Source organism: Ammodytes marinus (genome assembly GCF_949987685.1).
Source record: "Ammodytes marinus genome assembly, chromosome: 7".
In the NCBI taxonomy this organism is placed as follows: domain Eukaryota; kingdom Metazoa; phylum Chordata; class Actinopteri; order Uranoscopiformes; family Ammodytidae; genus Ammodytes; species Ammodytes marinus.
The window spans coordinates 24,413,049-24,436,103 of NC_137211.1; the positions used below are offsets into that span (position 1 = coordinate 24,413,049).

The 23,055-nt window shown below is 40.1% G+C and overlaps 1 protein-coding gene across 1 annotated transcript; it reads right to left on the reverse strand.

Annotated features, from left to right (window-relative positions):
• Window positions 1–2,433: 2,433 nt before the first annotated feature.
• efhd2 (EF-hand domain family, member D2) lies at window positions 2,434–14,211 on the reverse strand. The gene is made up of 4 exons (XM_080031168.1): window positions 13,649–14,211; window positions 7,789–7,936; window positions 7,552–7,686; window positions 2,434–6,346 (listed from the first exon to the last, which is right to left on the reverse strand). Exons 1-4 carry the CDS (start codon window positions 13,933–13,935, stop codon window positions 6,215–6,217), a joined length of 702 nt encoding a protein of 233 aa, XP_079887294.1. The 5' UTR covers window positions 13,936–14,211; the 3' UTR covers window positions 2,434–6,214.
• Between the last annotated feature and the right edge of the window lie 8,844 nt (window positions 14,212–23,055).

Below are 23,055 nucleotides of genomic sequence, written 5' to 3' on the forward strand. Positions count from 1 at the left end.
TAAGGAGATCCGTCCGGAAATGCTGAAGGTGTGCAGGGGCTCTTGGATGACTTACCTCTTCAACATTGTGTTGTCTGGGAAAGTTGGTCTGTCACTCCAAGTAGTGACAGACCAACTTTGACAGACCAAGGAGACCAAGGAGTGACATACCAAGGAGTGACAGACCGGGTGGTGGTCCCCCTTTTAAAAAGGGAAGACAAGAGAGTGTGTGCCAACTACAGGGATGTCACACTTCTCAGCCTCATGGTAAAGACTACCAATGTGCTTGAAAGGAGGGTTAGGCCAATAGTTGAACTTCAGATAGAAGATGAAACTCGCTGGATTCGACGTACCAGCTCTTCACTCTCGCATGTTTACATGGTTAACATGTGTTTTGTGGACCTGAAGATCAGTAAGCTCAAAGCGAGAGCTGGGTCCGTGTTTGTGGGGTCGGGCCTCCGCCAGGGCAGCGTTTTGTCACAAATCCTGTTTGTGATTTTCATGGACAGGATATCGATGCCTAGTTGTGGTGGGGAGGGGTTGCAGTTCGGTGGGCTGAGGAGCTCATCGCTGCTTTTTGCAGATGATGTGGTCTTGATGATGGCATCATCGGCCTGTGATCTTCAGACCTCACTGGATCGCTTCACAGCGGAGTGTGCAGCTGCTGAGACGAGGAACAGCATCTCTAAATCTGAGGCCATGGTTTTGATCAGAAAACAAATGGATTGCCTATTCCGGGTGGGGAATGAGTCCTTACCCCAAATGAAGGAGTTCAAGTACCTCAGGGTCTTGTGCCAGAGTAAGGGGACAATGGAGTGTGACATTGGCTGGAAAATCAGAGCAGCAGGGGCTTTATAGCACTCACTTTACCATTGTGACTAAAAGAGAGCTGAGCAGAAAGGCAAAGCTCTTGACCTACCGACAGATCTTCGTTCCTACCCTCACCTATGGTCATGAAGGCTGGTTAATGACTCAAAGAACTATATTGCATGTACAAGCGGCCAAAATGGGTTTTCTCAGGAGGGTGGCTGTCCTCTCTTTTAGAGCTAAGATGACAGGGTCAGTCAGCATTGAGGAATTCAGAGTAAAACTGCTGCTCCTTTGTGTGGAAAGGAGCCAATTAAGGTGGTTTTGGTCAAAAGTTAAGGATGCCCCCTGGGAGCCTTCATAGGGAGGTGTTACAAGCATGTCCAGCTAGGGGGATGCCCTGTGGAAGATCCAGGACTAGGTAGACAGATTATACAGTATCTCCACACTGGCCTAGGGACGTCTCAGGATCCCCAATTTGGAGCTGGTCGATGTGGCCCGGGAAAGGGAAGTTTGGATCGGTTGCCCTTGCGACATGACCCCGGAAAAGTGGATGAAGATGAGATTAAAGATAACTTATTTTGTTAATGCCTGTTACTTATCTATGGGTATCTTATCTAGGGGTGCTCTTTCAATGTTACAGATACACATCCTTATCCACAGCAAGAATGTAAGAACAGAAGGTGTTGTATGCTGTAAAGCCCCTTGAGGAAAATTCAGGATATTGGGTTGTATAAAACAACTGTCTTGAAAAAGACTTAAATCATCGTCTAGACTCTAGTTCCTTTCCCAGTCTCCAAGCAGATGTGCAGTATAAACCCTGCTTTATCTAGCTCCTGAAATGAATGTATAACCACCATCCCAATGTTAAATCTAGTGAAGCTGTAGGAGACTGCCACACTTCTGGGCACAGGCCCATGCTGCCTGATACTTTCCGCAGTAAAGCTGACATTTTAAAATATATACAATTTTTACTTAATGTTTGCCAAAATTAAGTTATCTATTTTTTTAAATTACCCTTATTAAAAGGTACATGTCGATTATAATTGGACATAGTTACAACTTTTAAATTCAAATTTTGTGAAAAATCAAAAGTCATTTTGAATGAAATCATAGATCATTTGAATAAAGTTGGGCAGAGTTTAAGTGGCTGCATGTCTTCATCATAGTAAGCAGTGTTTTAATTCTGATCCAAGCATTAAACAGTGACTCATCTGACATGTTATAAAACCTTTTAGGGATTTTTCAACTAAATGCATTGCATGCAGACAAGTATACGAAGCTATGTTCTACACAATTTACTTGATATGTTCAGTGGTGGCCATTATTGTTACAAGCCTGAACACAGAACCTTCATTCTGCAGAGTTTTGAATTCAAAAACTATTTAAGTAAAGTTCAAAATCAGTTTTATTAATATATTAACTGGGTGAAGCAGTTCAGTCTAGAGGCGACTGGAATCTATCAGTCAAGATGGAATTGAAAATAGTTTCTTACACGGTCCAAAACTAAAGAGAACAAGTTTGCAAATCTTTCTTGCTCTGCTATAAATCACAGCTAAAACATTTTTTTTTAGCAAACCTACAGAGAAAAAATTGCTGGGTTTCAGGTGGATGTGACATTTGACAGAAAGGTGGCAATGACACACACACTATTGACAATTTATTGTGATAAAAGAATGCATGTTATTGAAAATCTAAATAAATGTGTATTAGACAGTTTCCAATGTATTTTCAGGATACAAAAAAAGCAAGAAAGGAAAACGGTATGAACATCAAACCATAGAAACCAAACCTATCATACCCTCCCTAATTGATATTAAGCACATCTTTTTTTAGCTTTCTAAATCACATTTTGTCATTACCATTGTCAATATAATTTCCATTCACATTTATGTTTCTGTAGAGTGACATACTTCACTGGACTGGGCTTAATGACAGTAGTTTATACAATTGGCACTGTTCTGGTAACATTAAGTTCATGCAGGAATGAAGTGGGAAAACTATTCATGGAATCCACAATAAACTCAGCTCGGCATCTCTATTCTGTATGAGTAATTAAGTCATGACTCATGGAATGAACTTTAAAATATATTATAATTTTGCTCCCTGATCTGAACAAGATCAACAGATAACTAAGTAGACACGACAATTAAAGGTTTGCACATTTAATAAGGGCTTATTTTATTTTTTTCCCAAAAAACAAAGATGATTGTGTATTGGTGTCTTGTTTTTTGGAATATTTCAAAAAGAGGGTACATCAGTAAAAATCAACACATAAATTCAAATATTACAGCTACAGTGTCTTGTTACAGTGGGTTTTTTAATTGTGTGGGGAAGGATCAGATGACATCAGATGCCATTGAGCCTCATTAGTGAATATAAACTACACACCAAAAACACATGACAAAAACCTAAACTCACAGTTACTCAACGACCACCCTGCACTTTACACAACAGAACATGTTAAAACCTTGAAAACCCAAAATGTCCGCCCAGCTCACTGATGAACTGGGAATTCTCTTCACTCTTAAACAAAGGACTGGGAGGACATTTAACCAAAAACAACTAAACAAAAACAACAGTATTTTTCATACTGTGATGAAATGATTCGATTGATTATTCTTTAAGAGCATTTTAGTCACAATGTATTGTAAGATGCTGGCATGCACCGAGAACACAATGAGAGCTTGCATATTATCTCACACAGTATTGACCAAACGTTTCTACAAAATGGCCCCAACGCAAACACTTAACGATAAGAAATCTAAGAATTGAAATCGCTCTGTGCCATGTAACCAGGTAATTATTTAAAGTGATAATCCTGAAGAAGTGATATTTTACTCGTGTGTTTAAAAAAATAGTAAGATATGCTTGTCAAATGAGGCCATATGCCTGAATACACTACTGCATCATTAGGAATAGTTTTCTTATACATTAGACCCCCTACACTATGACAGTGTTTCACTTCTTTACATCAAATTTTTTTTTTTTACTTTAGTTGCTTGGAATCACTAATTTGTATGAAAATATATAACACTATGACCAATTAATAACAACTCCAAATCAATAAACGATGTTTGGTTAATAATTGTCCAGTACTTCACACACAGTATGCAGTTTTTTTTTTTACTGCTGGTCCACTACACAGGGAATAATCCATGTAAAGATAAACATGTAGAAAATCCCATTGTCTCTACACTTAGCAAGTAGCCAATTCAGGCTCCTCCAGACATCATAGGTGGATTATTTTTGGGATATGAAGGTTGCTTTCTCCCTCTTAAAAATGCACCTGCCTTACACAACTGTATGAGGAAGTTGTCACTTAGAATGGGAATGATTGGAACAACGTTAGTTCAGGTTTGGGCTGTATGGGTTGCATTTAATTTAAATCAATTTAAACAAATGTTTTGTTTTGACATTTGTTGGTGTTTGTACTTGTTCACTGGCTTGAATGACCAACACCTACTTTTGTAAAAGATGATTATCTGTGAAATAAATGGCAGTCGGTTAACTCTAAAGTCTGTGTTGTTAAAGTGATTGATAGTGCTGTACATCAGTAAGCACAATCCACCAAACTATCTTCAGGATAAGCACTTAGACGTTTGAACGACAGAATTAATATAAAAGTCTATCAACTCTATCAAGGCTAAATCTACTATTTCTCTCGATTAAGACACTTACATCAAATGACCAAGTAAGTGCAAACTCTGCCAATCTCTTTGCTAAAAAAAGATTTACCTGATAAGAGACAATACACCAGCTGGATTTCACAAGCATAAGGAGCACAGGATATCATCTGATTGGCATTCAAGCTTGGATTCAAATGGCGAAGAATACTTGCTCTTTTGCTAAGAAGTGAACACAGCATTTTACATGAGGGGGAAGCACTGTTCACATCTCTGCAGGACCTCACAACTTCCCTTTCGTTGGCGCTAATGTCAAAGTAGCGACACACTATCTACACTGCAGACAAAGGTAAACATTTATATTATTATTATATCCTAATCTCACAGCGAGACAACAGCTTACTCTGTAAAGCAGAGTAAGCTTTTAAACACCATCAGTGGTAATGGTCATACTGCTAATCATGGCACATGTGATGCACTGTGTCAAACCTCCACCGAACAGTTGAAAAGAAAGAAAAAGCCTGGGTCTTACTGTATTTGCATAGTTTTGGCTATCAGTCCTATCAGTTGTGAAAACATTTTACTTACTCACTTCTCTTGGTAAAGTGAACACAAGCTAATCAAACAGGAAGTGGTCTTGGACCATGTGGAAATTTAACTTTTAACAGATCACTGGTGGCTGCTCATGTGGTTAATGTAAACATATCCAGATCTCAGAATGAATCACATGTTAACAGATCTGATAGGACGGGGAAAAATAGCCGAAACTAGAAAAAAAAAATAACATTTCGGTACGTTTCTAAAAACAACTTGGTGTTACCTTCGAGGGTACATGCAAAACATTTTGAATGACAAAATTCCACACCCATCCCAACTCCAAACCCACCCTAATCCCATTGTACAAAAATACAGAGCTGACAGTAAAAATGCAGAGCTCAGATATTTGTTCATTCGCTAAAACATTTAACACTCATTGGATTTTTCTCTGATGTCTGCCAAGTGTCACTGTGGGTTTTGCGACGAGTCCTGGAATGATTCAATTTAAATTATAGCGTACGCTCAACACTAGTCATCACACACACTAAGAACTGGACACTTGGTCATTTTAGCCAAAGTTTACATATTTTAGGATCCAAACACAGCTGGTATTGGGTGTCCAGACTGAAAATGGGCTGTGTTGGCGTGCGCTTTTTTGTGTCACGTTCAGGTGGGACAATAGTATTTGAGTCAGGAAGGCCCACTGGAGGGAAAAGCTTGTGCATTTGAAGGTTTATTAGATGCAAGAACATTGCACAGCAGTTTTTTTTATAATAATAGAAATGATTTTCAATACTCTGGAATGTTTTCATGGTCACAATCACTTCAACTATTTTTTTCTGGAGCCCTGGTGGGTCACATGGGTTGATATTGGAGGAAACAATTATCTCTTCTGATTTCGGGGACACAGATGTGGACGATAAATACTGTTAAGAATCATCATTTAATTTAGCTCAGTACCGAGAACAGAGCTAAATGAATAGATGATTCTAGACAGATCGGCATTAAGCATAGACAGTGTTGATATTCTCATTATGTGTCCAGTCCATTGTACTGTGTAGACTAGTGACTTTGAGCCTGTGTTTGACTCGGGGACCACAGTCTGACACACACACGGCGCATTCAGACACACACACATTGACAAACTTTGACAGCATTAGTTCCGACACGGCACAGACAGTGGCAGGTCCAGAGGGGAAGGAGAGAGAGAGGGAGTGTGAGAGAGAGAGAGAGAGAGAGCGAGAGAGAGAGAGAGAGAGAGGTGGTCACTTGAAGGCTGACTGCAGTTCTTTGAAAGCAGCGCGTTTCTGTTTCTTGTCCTCGAGCTCCTGCTTCTTGGCCTCCTGCTCCTGGCGGATCTCTGCTTCAAACCGGTTGGACTCATTGATGGCCTGGACCTGTCACACAAGGAATAAGGAATAAACACACACACACACACGATGATGATGTGATGGGAGGTGCAGCCACAGCCAAGTGTACAGAATCAAAAACTAAATTCAAAGACCTGTAGCGTAATTGCCCTTTGGTGTATTAGTGTCAAGTTGTTGCTTCAAGCTAAATCAACTTCTGAAGCAGAGAGGCAAGAACTCAAGGAGAACATTCTATAACCAGCTACGTGCCATGTGTGATTCTAAACCTGTATCCCAAGTCATCAACTAAGACTTTGCATTAAAACAGTCACTTGCTAAATAAACCAGACACCTGTCATCCACAGCATCTTTTTCTATATTTTGACATGCTTTTTTATGTATAATTTAAACATGCCATCGGTGTATGAGTGTGTGTGTGTGAATGTGGTAAGACATGTCAAGCGCTTTGGGCTATATAAGTCCAATCACCATTAATTTACCGTTTAGCCTTGAATACACAGAAACCTCTTAGTACATTTTATTTATTTACTTTTCTTACATGTGTTCGACGGTAACAGATTCACGTCTGTTTTAGTCAACACACACACGCTGCATGACGGCTCTATAACAGAAACCGCAACCCATAGCACTTTTTTTTTTTGGCTTGAGGTCTATTTTCTCCTATTTGACGTATTGGGCTATGCCTGCCGCCAAAACATGGCTGACCATCTGTACACCTAGAACAGTGCCTGAATGCAGACGCTGACGGAGGACTGAATCTGCTGCTGTACTGATATGCATCTTCCATTATGCATCTATATTCAGTATATTCCTTTATTTAAACAGGTAGTCCCATTGAGATCGAGATCTCTATTTCGAGAGACCATTGTGTGTGTGTGTGTATATATATATATATATATATATATATATATATATATATATTAAATATAAAAAAACACATACCTCAATAGAATTTGACAAACAATACTTACAGATAAACATTATACAACAAACTAAGGAAACCAGTACAAGTGTGACTTACAAAACATAAGAGAATGTTAAGATGTCCTGACACTGCAAGTGTCATGTTTTAATGTGAGCTGAGAGCAAAAGGTAATAAGGCCGTTTGAATAATCTATGAAGACATCAACAAATCTTGAGCATAATACATGCGCGTGTTATCTTGTGTGTGTAGTTTTTTTCTTCAAAAAACACATTGCATTGACTGTATAAGAATTCTGGAGTCAACTTACTTTGGCTTCAAAGAAGGTCTTGGCTCCCTTGACCCCCTCTGTGGAGACATCGATCTCAGAGAGTCGAGCGAGGACACTGAGGCCGCTGTCCTCTGAAAGCTCTCCTGCTGCTGACTTCCTGAAGATCAGCAGGAACTGAGGATGACAGGAAGAACAGAGGAACAGGAATGTTAGGATCAGAAGAAATATCAAATCCCCTGACTGACTCTAAACTATTTTTCTTTCTTCTGGTTTCACCTCTCTGAAGCTGAGCTTGTTGTCCAGATCCTCGTCCACCTCCTTGATCATGTTCTTCAGGCCCAGATGCGTCTGTGGAGCTCCGAGCTTCTCCATCATCAGCTTCAGCTCCATCAGGTCGATGAAGTTGTCTCTCCCAGCGTCATACCTGGACAGAACCAACGGAAACCATGCGGCCCATTATAATGACGGTGTAAAGAATTTAGTTTGAGATGATTATTGCATTGGACAAATGAGATTGAATAAGATTAGTGACATTTTTAATCCCCAGACGTCACCGTCTACAGTTTGCACTCGAAGTACTTTCTACTGAACGGATAAAGACCATTTCCACAGCAGATTTTTTTTTTTATAGGAAATTGTAACAGACATCATGCGTGTCTTCCAGGATTGGACTTAAATTGTGCTCCATTAAGCCCGTTATTAAACTATTATTGCAGATCTGTTCCCTCTTTATTTCTGCTGGCTTTTCAACCCGCTTTACAGTGTAGCCTTTCAGAAAATGTATCAACACTTTTGCCTTGTGATGTTGTCGGCCAACAAGTGGTACAAACTAACTTGTATGAGACAGTGCTTTCTGTGGTCAGCAGGCTTAAAGGTGCAGTGTGTAATATGACATCATCAAGAAAGTTCTACAAAGTTCTAGAATGCAACACTCCCTGGGTAACCCCAACCCTTTAGAATAATAACAGAAGCTACAGTGGCCTTCAAGGACAAGAACAATTCTACATTTTAAACAATGCACCTGATGACATTCCAACTATGACACTTTCAAGATGGCGGCACTAGGCCTTGGTCCAAAATATGCAGAAATATGGACATATATGAGACCCTTTCTAAGGAAAAAAATAATAATTCAAAAAAAAATTTCAGCTATTATGCACTCAATTAAACGTACTTATGGATATTATAATTACTTTCTACAAAATCTGCTAGGAAATAAAACCCAAAATTCTACACACTGCAGGTTTAAGGGCATGTCTGTGTTATTGACTGAAGATGAATGATTGATTCCCTTTCAATAATTTTCAGATGATGATTAACTTCCACTGAGAACTGAAGAACAATGGTCATTGATATTGTTCGTATCAGAACAATACGTTTTAAACTGTTCACCAACCATAAAGAATTCTAACATTTAAGTTTCCTAAGAAGTAATACTGTCTTCCCCCTGTGTGTGCAGCAAAGAGCAGTGCCCTGCCCCTCCACGCTGATTCAGCCAGTGTGGACCAGTGATTGGAGGAAAATGTTTACACAGGAAGTGTTGAATCCAAAGCGGAATGATAAACATCCTCTTTTTATCAAACCGCAGCGAATGTGCTCCACCTAAAAGCTGCACGGACTCTAGATAGGATTTTGGCAAAAAAGGCAGTTTACACTCTGTCTGAAGGTCCAACAGTCCTCAGAGGTATTCATGTGCATAGCTGCCCCGTTTGGAGTGTAAAGCCTAGTAATTAAATCTATAATAAACCTTCTTTAAACACACAGGAGAGAAACACTTAAAAAGGAGAGGTCTGGCGTTGTTCTGAATCTATAGTCTTCTTTATTGTGACCAAAAACCATGTGCAGACAGTAACCGACAATGTGTTCCGGAGTGCAATTCTGGGAACTATTTTCGCCGTTTGCTGCTCTAGTAAGTCTTTGGGGCAGCAGGACAGTGTATTTAGGATTTAGTTCAAATAAACTACAGTGTGTGTAGTGTTCATGGTGATGAAGGAAGATCTCATTTAGTGCACCAGTGTAGCTCACTAACTTAGAGCTATATAGCTCAGAATAAAAACATACACCAGGCTGTGACACACACGCGCACGGGCACACGCACACACACACACAGTACTTGATACAATCAGTGATGGCTTGAGTCAGCACATGAGATTGCTTGACAATGAACAATACAGAACAATACAGCACTATCTGGCAAGACTGTTTACTAGACAAAGCCTTCGTCAGTTTACGGCTGAATAATTTAAATACATTTCAAATTGCAATTTTTCTGACTGATAAAACAAGGATCTTGTGATCAATTCAATTACAAAATGATGTGTGTTTTGCTTTGCTTTGCTGTGCGATAAAGTGCCTGCTCGTTCTCCTTGAAAGTTTACATTTTAATAAATATTTAATAATGTATTTTGAGACTAGTGAATACTGTCTTTATTCGACCAGCTAGAGGGGTAACAACTGCTTTTCACTGTGCTACAGACATATACACAGGTCGAGATAGAGACAATAAAGCTGAACTTTGAACTTGAAATGAAGGTGTGTACACAGGAATCCCTGTCCTTAGGGGTTGGGTCCTGTTAGCATGCCAATCCAGCTAATCACACAACCTGATAACATGATATTTTAAGCTGATCGACTTAGTACATCTGAATCAGGACCTCTGGCATTTGGAGCAAGTCACTGGGGGAAAATGAGGTGTAAAGCCAGTTGGCTGCAGATGTTACCAGTGTGTCCGATACATATTTTAGCAACATTTCCTATCCCTTCCTAGGTTAACAGAAGGAACTATGCTAAAAACTTTTTATTTTTTTCATTCTCAGTCAACCATAGTTTTACCTATTTGTAACTTGAGCTTGAAACCTAACCCTACCAGACTGTATGATACACTTCTAAATAAGACAATGCTGTGTTGATGTAGCAACTGTGAAAGTCACATGTTGCATTCAGCTTTCTGGTCAGTTGTCGTTTTGCAAATTAATTTCGTATGTCTGTGTTGAGAGAGCAGTCATGTGTGTGTGTGTAGCAGGGGGGTATATTTGTGTCCTTATAAGGGGAGTTAAGACAGGCAGGTACTGTTAGCATAGAGCAGGGCTGCCTAAACCCCTCCTCTAGGCTAACAACTGCAGTCAGTCAGCTGTGCGACACAGAACTGAAGAGGTCTGTGCCTCTCCTTAAGCACTTCCTCTTTGGCAGACAAACTCATGTCTTCCTGAATGCTCACTTCAAAGTCAGTGGAGCGGCCAAAATCTGTCAATCGTGCAATTATTGACTTGTTTACATCCTCTATTACTTATCCATCCTGTCACAGACTACAATCAACTTTAACTCAAGTATGAGCACTTTCACTAGTTAAATCTCTGTGGTCTCTCTCTCTCTCTCTCTCTGTGTTGGAGAACATTTCAATCCGTTTTCTTTCTTTCTCGCTGGCTGGCACGGCTCCACATCTATTTTGAGACATTTGTTTTCCGGAGAGACGTCTGAGAAAGAAAGCAAAAGAGATACACAAGGGCTTCGTTTCCCATGAAGGAAGCTAGCTCAGTGTTTTTTTCTTCTTCTTCTCCATTCCAAACCATTTCCTCCTTTAGATTTGTATCAGCTTCAAAAGCAGAAGTGGTACTTTCCCAACGTAACGTCACTCACTGCTTTCTGTGCTCATTGGCCAGGTGCACCATGGAATGAAAATGGGCAGAAAACTAAAAATGTTTTCCTGTACATAATGTCTTGACCTGTGCCTTTGCCAGGTCAGCTGTCAATCAAACACATACATAGAGGCTTAATATAGAATATAGTGGCTTGTTTTAAAATAATAATAAAAAAAAAAACAGTTATTGACATGTTAAAATAGATCCAGTTATTGTAGTTATGTGTTTATTGATATGTTTAAACATGGACACACTTGCTTCCCATCATAGTCACAAAATATAATGTTTATTTTGACTTACAAGATAAATGCTGTCTCATTGAGTGTGTGAGCCCTGTTAATAAAATGGCTAAACACAAAAAGAGTAGTGCGTTCGTAAGTACTAGTTTGTTAAACGTGTCTGGACAGGACTGGACATGACAGGAACTTGAAGAATCCAGGCAGGGCTTTGCACAGTAACAGCCAGAGTTCATGCACATGCAAAGACAAAAGCTCTGAGTCAATCAGAGCAACAGTGTGAACCTCTTCAGCTTGAACACACGCCAATGAATGCCAAGAGGAGCAGCAGAATGAACAGAAGACCCCATTGTTACAGAATAGATGTGTCACAAGATATAGCCTAGATTCTAGTAATAGGAGCTTCCATTTTTCTCTTAATTTAGGAGTTCATAGCTTGGTTAACTAACTACACATAGCATGAGTAAGAGGAAGTGCTAAGCAGAGGTATACAGTAAAACACACACTCATTTCACCCATGCCTACCACCCACAATCATGACTAATTGTTGCAACATGGCGTCATGCTGAGGGCTTGATGACCTTAAATTCCGGCCATTCAGCTACAATTCAGCAGTGACTCACTCTGAAGTCACACTGCAGGCCGCCTGGCCAACAACTAAGCAATAATTACTTTCCTATTAAACTAAGTGATGTGTGTGAAAATAGCCAATAAAGCAACCCACAACAAAAGCACCTTCTGCCTCTGTCTAATTTGGCCATGCAAGCCTAACAACACTTAAATAGACATCTGACTAATATAGTACACCACAACCACTTCCCCTCTGCGAGTGACAGCAACGTCGGCCTCACACTACTAGACCATTTTAAAAGACTGACCTGTGTATTGTATCACTGCAGCTCAGGAGAACAAGAGGTGATATTTCAGTGATAAATGGAAGTAAAAACTAAAAACCTCTGTTGTCTTTTATGAAAACAATTAAAATCTGCACACTGTACAAGATCTCCCATGATGCCACATTTCAGCCACTTTTCTTCTCCCGTCTCTTCCAACCACAGAAATCATCTGACATACTTTTAACATTTTTATATGCATTATTCATAATAGTTTGTTCATCATCAGACATAAAAGCCAAAGAACACTCTCTCTATATACTATACAGTACTTCCCCCATTTATTCATAGGCTATTTTTTTTAGCCGCTATGAACTTTTGATATTTGGAAATGTTTTCAAGTGTTTTTCTACAGCTTCGTGTTCTTGTTTAAAATTCACCTTGTTGAATATTCCTTTCTGCCAATTGCTGTAAGCAAATGTTCCTGTGGTCACCCCCTCATCATATGAGGTAGGGCCTACCTCCGTCATGATTCTGATCATGTTGCCTGCTATTACCAGCTCTGCCTCTGTCAAATGAACATCTCGTAGGTGGACCTGAAACCCCAACGTTAGCAGAACTTGTTTCACTGAGGCTTAGGACCATAATGTTCTGTAGAAGAGCATTCATATCCATGCATTTTAATCTTTCACCATCTCTGACCGTATGATCATAAGTGTTAGAGTGATCACATTTCAACTATGTTGCAATATAATTCATTTTTGAGAGTGAACTGAGGGTTACTGATTATCTGGCACACTTATCAGGTTCATTTCACAACCTTCTTTTTTATTGTTAACATACTAACCACACCATCAGGCACATGACTGAGAACTCTATACTCACGTAGTACTTGATGACAAACTGACCTTTTTAATTTAAATTACTCTCACAGGCTAATGTCCCCACCTTGCATCACTCACGCTGGAGACAATAAACATAGGCTATGGGTAGGTCCTGCATTTGATTTTCAAAGCTTCAAATATTTTTGATAGATTAACCATTTAAGTTTAGTTTTCTAATTAACTATGGATTCCATAAAGTACATCGCCCATCACCTTACTGTCTTTTAGCTCCCGTTTGACCAATTACAATACTATTTCCGGATTCTTCATCCTTCAATATGGATTCAAGTTTGTGTTATTCTGTGCTCTGCTTTTCAGAAGTAAGGTAGGCCTATAAAGACGAATAAATTATACACATTGTTTTAATCAAGACGCAGCCCACATGTTCAACCTGCCAACTTCCTGAGCGTTTCCCTATCAAAACATAGGCTACTGCCATTACATGACATTAAAATGGACAGCCAGTGGCCCTGAGGCATGTTTGAGATTTAGCCTCCCACCTTTCCAAAAGGTATCGGTGTTCACCCGGACTGTCACACACTCACGTTTTGAACAGCTTCTCCATGTCTTTGATCTGGTTTCGGGAGAACTCTTTGAACTCGGTGTAGGGGTTGAAGACCCTCATGCTGGGCTGGGAGTGCTCCCCCTGTCCCTCGTTCAGCTGGTCTCGCCGCATCAGCTTAGCGCCCAGCTCCGAGTCCGCGTTGGCCGTGCTCGGCTTCTCCTCCGAACCATTCTGCTCTCCGTGGAGGTCCACAGCGACGGGCTCCTCGGCTCCATCTTCGATTTGCAGCCGACGGCTGAGCTTGGACGAGAGCTCGTCTGTGGCCATTTTCAAACTGGGTAGCTAATAATCAAAAGAGGGCGTTATTTAGCTAACTACAGTATGAAGAAGAAGGCGTCAGCTCACAGACTTATAGACAGCCTTCTGTTCGGGTTGCCCCCCACCCCCCATAAATATATATACGATCAGGATGTATAATGGTATCAGGGGCAGGGCGCGAAGCAAATAAACACCAATATACTGGATTATCTAACGTTTTATGTTTTAATTTTCTAGGGCTAAAGCTCCAAGTTCACATAAGATAAATACCTCCACTCCAGGATGTTGTTGTACGTTGGCTCATTAGCGACGTAGCATTGTCACAACGTCACCACGCCTTTTAAAGAGGCAGACACACACTGAGAACCTGCGTTTGTTTCCAACCTGAACCTTCAGTTGCCTATGTAGGAATTCAGTGATGTACATCAACATTTTATGCCCAGGTCAGTGTGTGTGTATAGAGAACATGCGACTTTTGTGTAAATGATATATGGCTCAGTCTTTCTTTCATGGTCGGTTTGCCGTGGACTCAGGCTGTCTGAGGTGCAGGTGTGCAAAAAAATAAATAAGGCACCTGCTTTATGTGGTGGGAAGTCACACAGCATTTATTGATGAAACAGTTCCATTGAAATTGTTTTATTACGTTACCCAGATTTATGAAAACTTAATCACATCTCTGCAATAAAACAGGAGGGAACAATTACGTTTTTTTGGGGTGTTTTAAAAAAAATGTTTTTACTACAAGGCATCCAAAAGGGTTTTTGGATGCCTGGTTTATCCTTTTTCCAAACAGGATAAACCAGCACATATGCTAGTATCCTGCAACAATGTAATTCAGCATACATTGTTGCAGGGTTTTAGTTGTATTCCATCTTAAACACTCATACTAATATATTTATAAAGCATTTTTCATGCAACTGAAACTTGCTTGACATGTTAACTTCATCATTTGTGATCTTCCTTTATCTTACGTCTGTCACATCTGTGTGCTACTTCAGCTCAGACAGTTTGTCTGTCAGCCAAGCAGCAATACACGTGAATGTTTTCCCAAGTAGTGCATAGGTTTGTCACTGCACCTTTATACATACTTGTGTGTTTGTTTGCTCATCATGAAAAGCTGGGCCATAGATCCCTTTAGTCGTTCATTTTTCTACTTTGGGCTCCACAATATTTTCATAACAATGGATTCTTACCAGTGAATTTGTTTTGACGACGAGTAATGTTTGGTGCATCAGAGGCCTAAATACATAGGACTTTCCTCAATCTAAAGAAAAACCTTAATGGCATGACCTATTTCTTAAAAGGTAAGTTTTACAGTTAAACATTTCATCAGTTAAGTGTTCAAATGACAAATTCCTATTTAAATTCCAAATATTCTGGCTATATATCTTTTAACTGAGAGAATAATAGATTTAAGTGTATTTCTATTTTCTAACAGTATCTTAAAATTAGATTTTTTGTTATATTAATCATGTATAAGTACACCTAACTTTTCATAATAATTTTTTTATTTTGATAACCACATCAACAAATCATATTGATTCAACAATAACCTGCATGGTTTTATCATATGGATGCTGAGCGTTGTACTTTGGTCGACATAAATTGTATTCTTCAGAATTTTGAGACTGAAACAAATGCAATGCTTGGAGACACATTTTCACATGAAATACTGACTAGTGACTTTTAATTTTTGAGTATCTACAACCTCAAAACCAGTGACTGGTCTGTGTCCTTCCTTTGTATGTGTGTGTTTGTGTGTGAGTTGCACACCATTATGTTAAGCTTGTGAATGTCTCAATGTTAACAGGGTGTGCTAAAACAGTAATGGTTATTTGACGCCACCAAGTGGCTAATTAGGTTTACTACAGACAGACTTCATCCCCTGAAACTTAACACATGTTCAAGAGAAAGTACTCTGACCTCTATTCTTATTATGATAGTAAATTATGAAAAACAGTCATTAACAATATTAGTTAGTTAATTTTTTTTATTGAAATCCAAATGAAGGATTATATGTGTATCAAATATATGGGTAATTTTAAGTATCCAATTGATCTGCATGTCTTTGGAATGTGGGATAACCTGAGCACCCGGAGAAGAACATGCAAACTACAACAGAAAGAGCCGAGACCACTCTTAAAAAGGATGTGTTCTTTCAACTGCATCAGTACAGAGGGCGTTTCTCAAGACTGATGACTGTAGTATGAGCGGCCGATGTTTTACTCTCACAGCCTGGCGTAACTTTCATCGTCTTTTGGCCAAAAAAGCTCCTTAGTTTGGTCGCAAAGCTTATTTTCTTTTGTGACGATTTCTGTAGCTGTGATTTTAATAACCTGGAAACAGCTTCTTCAAAAGCCACATCACAGGACACCATGGCAGCCTGCAGCAGCATTGCAGAGCCAAACTTGCGGCAAAGTTCTTTGTAGATGGGGATGTGGATGTTTCCAACAGTGCGTGGGAAAGGGGAACTTATTTCTCCTACTGTCTTCTCTCTGAGACATTCCACCATCGCATCAAAGTCAGCTTCGTATATCGATGTCTTGGTGGTTTGAGCGATGTGGTCCAGAAGCTTCCCAAGAAACACAACAAGGAAGGTCTTATTTTGCTGTGGCATCTCCACTGCTGAACTGAGAGAATGCTTGGTGTCCCTACATCCTGAGGGTTCTGCTCTTTGCTTCTTGACTGATTCCTCTGCAAAATGGACAGAACGCTTGACTTTCTTAACACCAGAAGGTTCTGCTTCTTGCTTCTTGACTGATTCCTCTGCAAAATGTTCAGAACGCTTGACTTTCTTAACACCAGAAGGTTCTGCTTCTTGCTTCTTGGATGACTCCTCTGCAAAATGTTCAGAAAGCATGACTTTCTTAACACCTGAGGGTTCTTCTCGTTGCCTATTTGAAGACTTGAAACGCTCTACGTTCTGACAATCTGAAGGGTCTGCTCTATGCTGCTCTATTGACTCTTCTATTGAACGGGCAGAACGCTCTACGGTTTGGCAAACTGAGAGGTCTGATGAGGAGGGGATTTTTACAGCATTGTCTGTGCTGAACTCCTGAACGTCCTGACATTCTTCATCTTTAGGTGACTCAAGGTCCTTCATCATCAAGCTCTTCAAAAGATTGAAGAGATAGTAAACCATATCTCCAGTTTGAGATGCAGTTGATGTGTCTGAATCACCAGACTCCGTTGACAGTGGAGAAGAGATTGGCGACCTGATGACGGCCAGTGACTGGTTCACCCTCCTCTTCAACTCTGCTGCGACCAACCCCAGTAGCATATTAGACTCAAATGAGTTTTCCTGTGGGAGTCCCATTGCTACACCAAAACATCGGTGAAGCACATTCCCAAGGCTGGCTTGCATGTCTTCCTCCGTCACCCTGTGAAAGTTAGTCTTTCTCTGTGGAGTTTCAATCCGGTTCCTTATAAAGAGTGTGAGGACAATCAGACATTAGTCAACGGTTGGCAATGGTTCATACATTTATATACATATTAACCTTTTTTCAGAAGTCTTTATTTTAAAAAGTAACATAAATCAACCCTGGTAGCAGGTGGTACGAGAATCTGATTGAGAGTGTTTTAATAACAATATTGATCAATAACTTTGTGTTTTTGGACACTTAATTTCGATTACTCAGAAGAAAGTTTAAGTGAATAAAGTATTTGTTTGCTGTGGAAGCATTTGACTTACTCTGTGATAGAAGGGGTGCTGGAGTTCTGGGCATTCTGGCCATTCATCTTGCTTTCACCCTGAGGTGCCACCACTTCCAGGACTGAATCGCTGAGCCCCTCTAGAATGTCATGACACATGTCAGATAGCAGAACAATAATGCCTGATTCAATTTGGCCATCTGCCATCAACGTCCACTGCCTGCAAGGAATGATGAGCAATGGTTAAGCAAAACAAACATACTAACCAGTGTGTGTGTGTGTGTGTGTGTGTGTGTAATAAACTGTATATTGATTGTGTATATGTATAGTCATAATTTCTGCTTTGAACCTGTGACTTACTCATATGTGATTATATTTATAAATGAACTGATCACTTGTTCAGTGTCTTCTAATGTGAACAGAGGCACTTCCAAATCGCTGCATCTCAGTGTCCCCATTTCATCTGATGGAATCTAGAAAGAAAAACAATCAGGTTTCATTAACCTGGCATTTTTTACACACAAGTTAACACCAAGAAAATATATCTACAAAACTGCGATGGTACTTGGTGTTACACACAACCATCTCTCTGTTGTGTGTGTGTGTGAGAGGTTCAAGGCTAGATTTTCTTACCTTGTGATCCATGTGTAGTGATATTTGGAAACTTTGTCCTTGTAGTTTTCTTGCTTGTGTTCGTGGGGAAAGTCTGTGTTTATGTGTTCCCTCTGTCTCGGCTGTGAGGTATTCTATTAAGTGTCTGTAGAACAGAATTGTTCAAAGGCAACAGAACATTACAGCTGCACAAGTCCAAAGCATTCTATCTCCATAGACACACCCACACACATTCTATAATTTATTGTATTATCATCATTTGTAAACAAATGCACATGTACAGTAAAATAAAAATATATGAGGTTGAAATCATGGATTAATTAACCTTTACCTAGAAATGTTTGATGTTTAAACTTTTCTGCAATAATATTACTGTCATTATTAATATTAATTATATAGTTTGTTCAGTGTTATCAATGCATGCCAAATAAACTTGTGTTAATCTTTTGATATGAAATACAGTAAGTAGCATACACCGATAGAGGTAGTTTATGGTTTCTCTATGGTTGTTTTGATGTTGTTGTCCTACCTAGGTGTTATTACGCTCACAAGTATTAGAAGATTTTTGGGTGACAATTATTGTCATCACATTTGTGACATATTGGCCTTTTTACAATTTTAATATTATATTACCTTATAATACTGTACTTTTCATTTGTTTGTCTCATAAGGTTTATAAACCATCTGAGCCCTGCCACCTCCTTAACTAGTGGACATTGAACATTCAGAAATCAAACATAAAAAAGTTCAGCAAGAAACAGCAGCAAATGAAAGTAAGATAAACTGTCTAAAACTGTAAAAATGTGCAGTATTTTAAACATCTAAATCGGTTATCAGACCCAAGGTTTTATTATTGTGAAAGCCTACGACATAACCTTACTATATTGTCCTCCTATTATGGGGCATCAGTCCATCAAAATATAGGACAGAAGATTTTCTTATACCAACGGTTCGGTTCCGGTTTTGATCTGCAGCTTCTGGAATCCCACGATTCGATTCAAAATCGAATCAGGATAAAGGAGGATTTCAGGATCTACTCAAAGAGTCAGACAGCTTTGTGATAAGATGCGGCATTGTGGCACATTATGGCATGAAAGCAGAGGAAAGATATATAGTTTCTTGAAAAGTTTTTTCATCTGATAGCAATAATGTAAACACACGAAGGCAAACTTAAAGCTGGGGTGGAGGATTTGGGGAGAAAATGGCAGTTGGGATAGAGATTCGAATCCATAGATGGTAAATAATATGAATGTAGCATCCGGGCTGACCTCAGTTATTCACACGGCATCCAATAATCCTGGTTTGTGCGCGTTGCCATTTTGTGAGATTTTTACTCCGCCTCACGTCGGGGTGAGGGAGATAGCTGACATATACATCTGAGGCAAAGTGAGTGACAACGGGCGGAGAGCTGTCACTTAAAGCGGCAACGAGTAACTTTTAAATATCTTTTAAACAGCCTCATGTTTCCTCTCATAATCATAAATTACCTTTAACAGCAAACGAGACCATCAGTGCAAAGAAAGACGTTTTTATATAGTTTTTATTACTGCATTTGATCTGGTCGTACACCCAGTCCGATTTTCGGTTCACGCGTGCATGCTCTATGGTCACATATCCGTATTGGTCACAGATTTCAGTGTGGCGCAGTTACGCGATTTGAGAAGCCTATCCCTCCAGGTGAGGGAATGGGAGCGGGAGCCTTGTTTGAGACAGTTGTTTGTCGTCATAATGACTGATAACGGGGCTGAACCATAAAAGAAAAAAAAGAAAATGCAATGAAGAAAAGCGAAAAGGGAGAGTGATAGTCGGGCGGGAGGGCGTTGCCAAGCAACGTATACACAATTTCACGCAGCGAACCTAGACTGCAGCATGGACTGCAGTGTTTACTCCTAAATGAATGAGCGGTAGCCTACTAAAACAAAGTTTACTTTGCCTCACCAGCATCATCAGATGACCATTATTCATCTGAAATAGTCATTATTTACAACATAAACACATTACCTCATCGTGATACTAATTAACTGCCATCTCTCGTTCATTCGCTTTGTGTGGGGGACACGGACTCGTTCAGCTCCGTGAGAGGTGACAATGCATCAACTCATTGCAATCAGGTGTGTTTAGCACTTACTGGCATTAGTTGATGCTGTGTCACCCATAGACTCACGGAGCCGAAAAGAGTCCGGTGCCCTCACACTTTGCTTTCAACACACGGACACGCACCATATTGCTTCCTGATTATTTGAATCTGCACGCCCTGCACGCTGCCTGCACGAGCTAGAAAACAGCTTCACGACACCTGGCGTCGTAATAATACTACCGCTTTTGTTCAAAGGTGTCGCCAACGTGCCGACTTACTCGTAGTGGCTTTAAGAGATCGCGCCAATACATTTTAACCTCCAAAAGAATAAAAACTAGCGTGGTCCAAAAACATTCACCCCCCTCAGTGTTGTCATGGAGATATGACCGAAACATACAGACTAAAGTGGTTTTGTGGACCAGGCTGTAAATAGGTTTAATAAGACTTTGAAAACGGCCTGTCTTAACAAGTGAGTCAAAGAAAAATTGCTCAGTCTTGGTACCACCTCCCAGTGGCACTTCCGGGTTACTACAGTTGTGGTCACTTCCTTATTGGATGCTGGTAAAAATCGCTGAGGTTGGGGCTTGTTCAAATCCAAATACCTCAACCGCTCCACTTGTTCTCTTTGGTTCCTCCCCTATGGTCCCTCCCTGACACGCTCTACACCAACAAAGTTGTGCCAAAGTGAATGGAGAGTCCAAACAGCCAATAAGAACAGAGAATCGGAGCCTCGCTCTGATTGGTCAAAGTGTCAGCTCATGTTAACTTTGACCAATCAGAAATCATATCCCAGCTTTAAGACATAAGGTAATATTTATTTATTCTGGTAAACCTGTACAGATAAAGAAGTTTTGCTCAAACAGAGAATAAATTAAAGTAAAAGATATTTCTGCCTGTGTCCACCTAGCGCTTTTTTCCGGCGTTAAACGCTGGCTGTGCGCTCAGGAGTGTGTCCACTAAGCGTTTTCTTTTGGGCGTTTTATGCGCTGGAAGAACGCTGTCAAAATAAACGTTGATCGAACAGAACTTCTCGTCTAGTTTCTATGACTGCCTCTTGTCTTCTCTCTATCTGGGCAGCATTGCTTTTTATTATAGCCTATATGCCTAATTTTAACATTAATTTCAACAATAGGAGAATTCTGTCTCTAATATTTCTTGATGAGGAGCTTAGTGTTCCCGCTATCAAGGCTCCGACAATGAATCACGGAGCAAGGAGGAGGCTGTGGGTTCACGAAACTCTCCTCCAGAGAAATCAATTTGGCGAGTGTCACCGCCTCGTCCAGGAGTTGAGATTAGATGAAGCCTGATTCCAGGCCTGACCAAGGCAATTTGAGGTCTTGCTCATAAAGATCGGTGGGACCATCTCCAAGGAAAACAGCGTTCAGGGTGACTTTCCACCCCGCAGAGCATCTTTGCATATGCCTACAGTGAGTTTGTGTGTGTGCCCGCCCGGGGTATGTCTGCTGTGTGTACAGTGCTCTCCAAAAGTATTAGAACAGTGAGGCCAATTCCTTTCTTAATGCTGTAGACTGGAAACATTTGGGTTTGACACCAAAATATTAACATGAGACAAGAGATCAACATTTGAGCTTTCATTTCCAGGTATTTACATTTGGACTGACAGACAACTGAGAAGATAGCATTATTTATAAAGGAACACCACATTTTAAGCTGAGCATAAATATTGGAACAGAAAGGCTTAAAATCAATTTAGGTGAATAAGACTTAATATGTTGTTGCGAATCCTTCACTTGCAATAACTGCATCAAGCCTGTAACCCATTGACATCACCAAACTTTTGCATTCTTTTGTGATGCTTTTCCAGGCTTTCACCGCAGCCTCTTTCAGTTGCTGTTTGTTTTGGAGGGTTACTCTCTTCAGTTTCCTCTTTAGCAGGTAAAATGCATGCTCTATAGGGTTTAAAGAGCAACTCGCAGGTTAAAAAAACATCAAAATCTATAAATAATCTACTCCGGACACGCCCCTTCAAAAGGAACATGCAGGATTTTATAAATGTTTCATAACACAAGTATGTCAATGTCAAGAAAAGTGGCGATTTTGAGCTAAACTTCCAGAAAGTTCACAGAAGTCGAACGCATCATTTGACATCACGTGAAGGAGTTGCTGAACTTGACTGCCTCTGTGCAGTGCGTAGTAGTTGGTGGTAATCTACTTCAGCAGTCTTTTTAAAGAGAATTGCTGTGTTTTCTACCATAGGTTTCAACATAGGGAGGTACTGTGTCTATGGTGGAAGTATGAATTCATACAAGTCCGGGCATCAAGTCCACACTTTTCCGAATAGGAAAAGGATGTAGCTAGGCTTAATGCCTGGGTGCGTTTCGTTCAGCTAAAAAGAAGGGACTTCTCTGCCAACTCTTTCTCGGATTGTGCTGTCATTTGTTGCGCTCATTTCGGACCAGGTGATTATGATCCCGGTGACACGACCCAGTCTAAGGAGAAAAACGTCCTCAGAGAACTCTTCCGCAAACGACGATCAAGCCCTCAGACAACGGTTCAGAGCAAAAATAAGTTTTGAATCAACGTTCCATTGTAAAGAGTGGACACTGCGCCCGCACCACGTGACTTTCAAGTTTTCACTTTCAGCACAGAAGAAAGATGGCGGCAGGCCATGTAAAATGGTGAATTTTATGGCCGTTTCTGTATCTTTCTTCAAAGGTTTTTTTATTAAATCACAAAGTATCAGACAGCTGCAATACAATGGATTATTAATTGTTTCCCCTTTTTTCCCTCCCGAACATATCCCACCCAATCACAAACAGTCCTGCATT

Excerpts from the sequence above, each read along its gene's own strand:
- efhd2 (XM_080031168.1), bottom strand. The coding sequence starts at position 13,935 with ATGGCCACAGACGAGCTCTCGTCCAAGCTCAGCCGTCGGCTGCAAATC. Across the intron at positions 7,937-13,648 it reads ATGGAGAAGCTGTTCAAAAC|GTATGACGCTGGGAGAGACA; the intron begins GTGAGTGTGTGA and ends GGTTCTGTCCAG. Across the intron at positions 6,347-7,551 it reads AGACCTTCTTTGAAGCCAAA|GTCCAGGCCATCAATGAGTC; the intron begins GTAAGTTGACTC and ends CTTGTGTGACAG.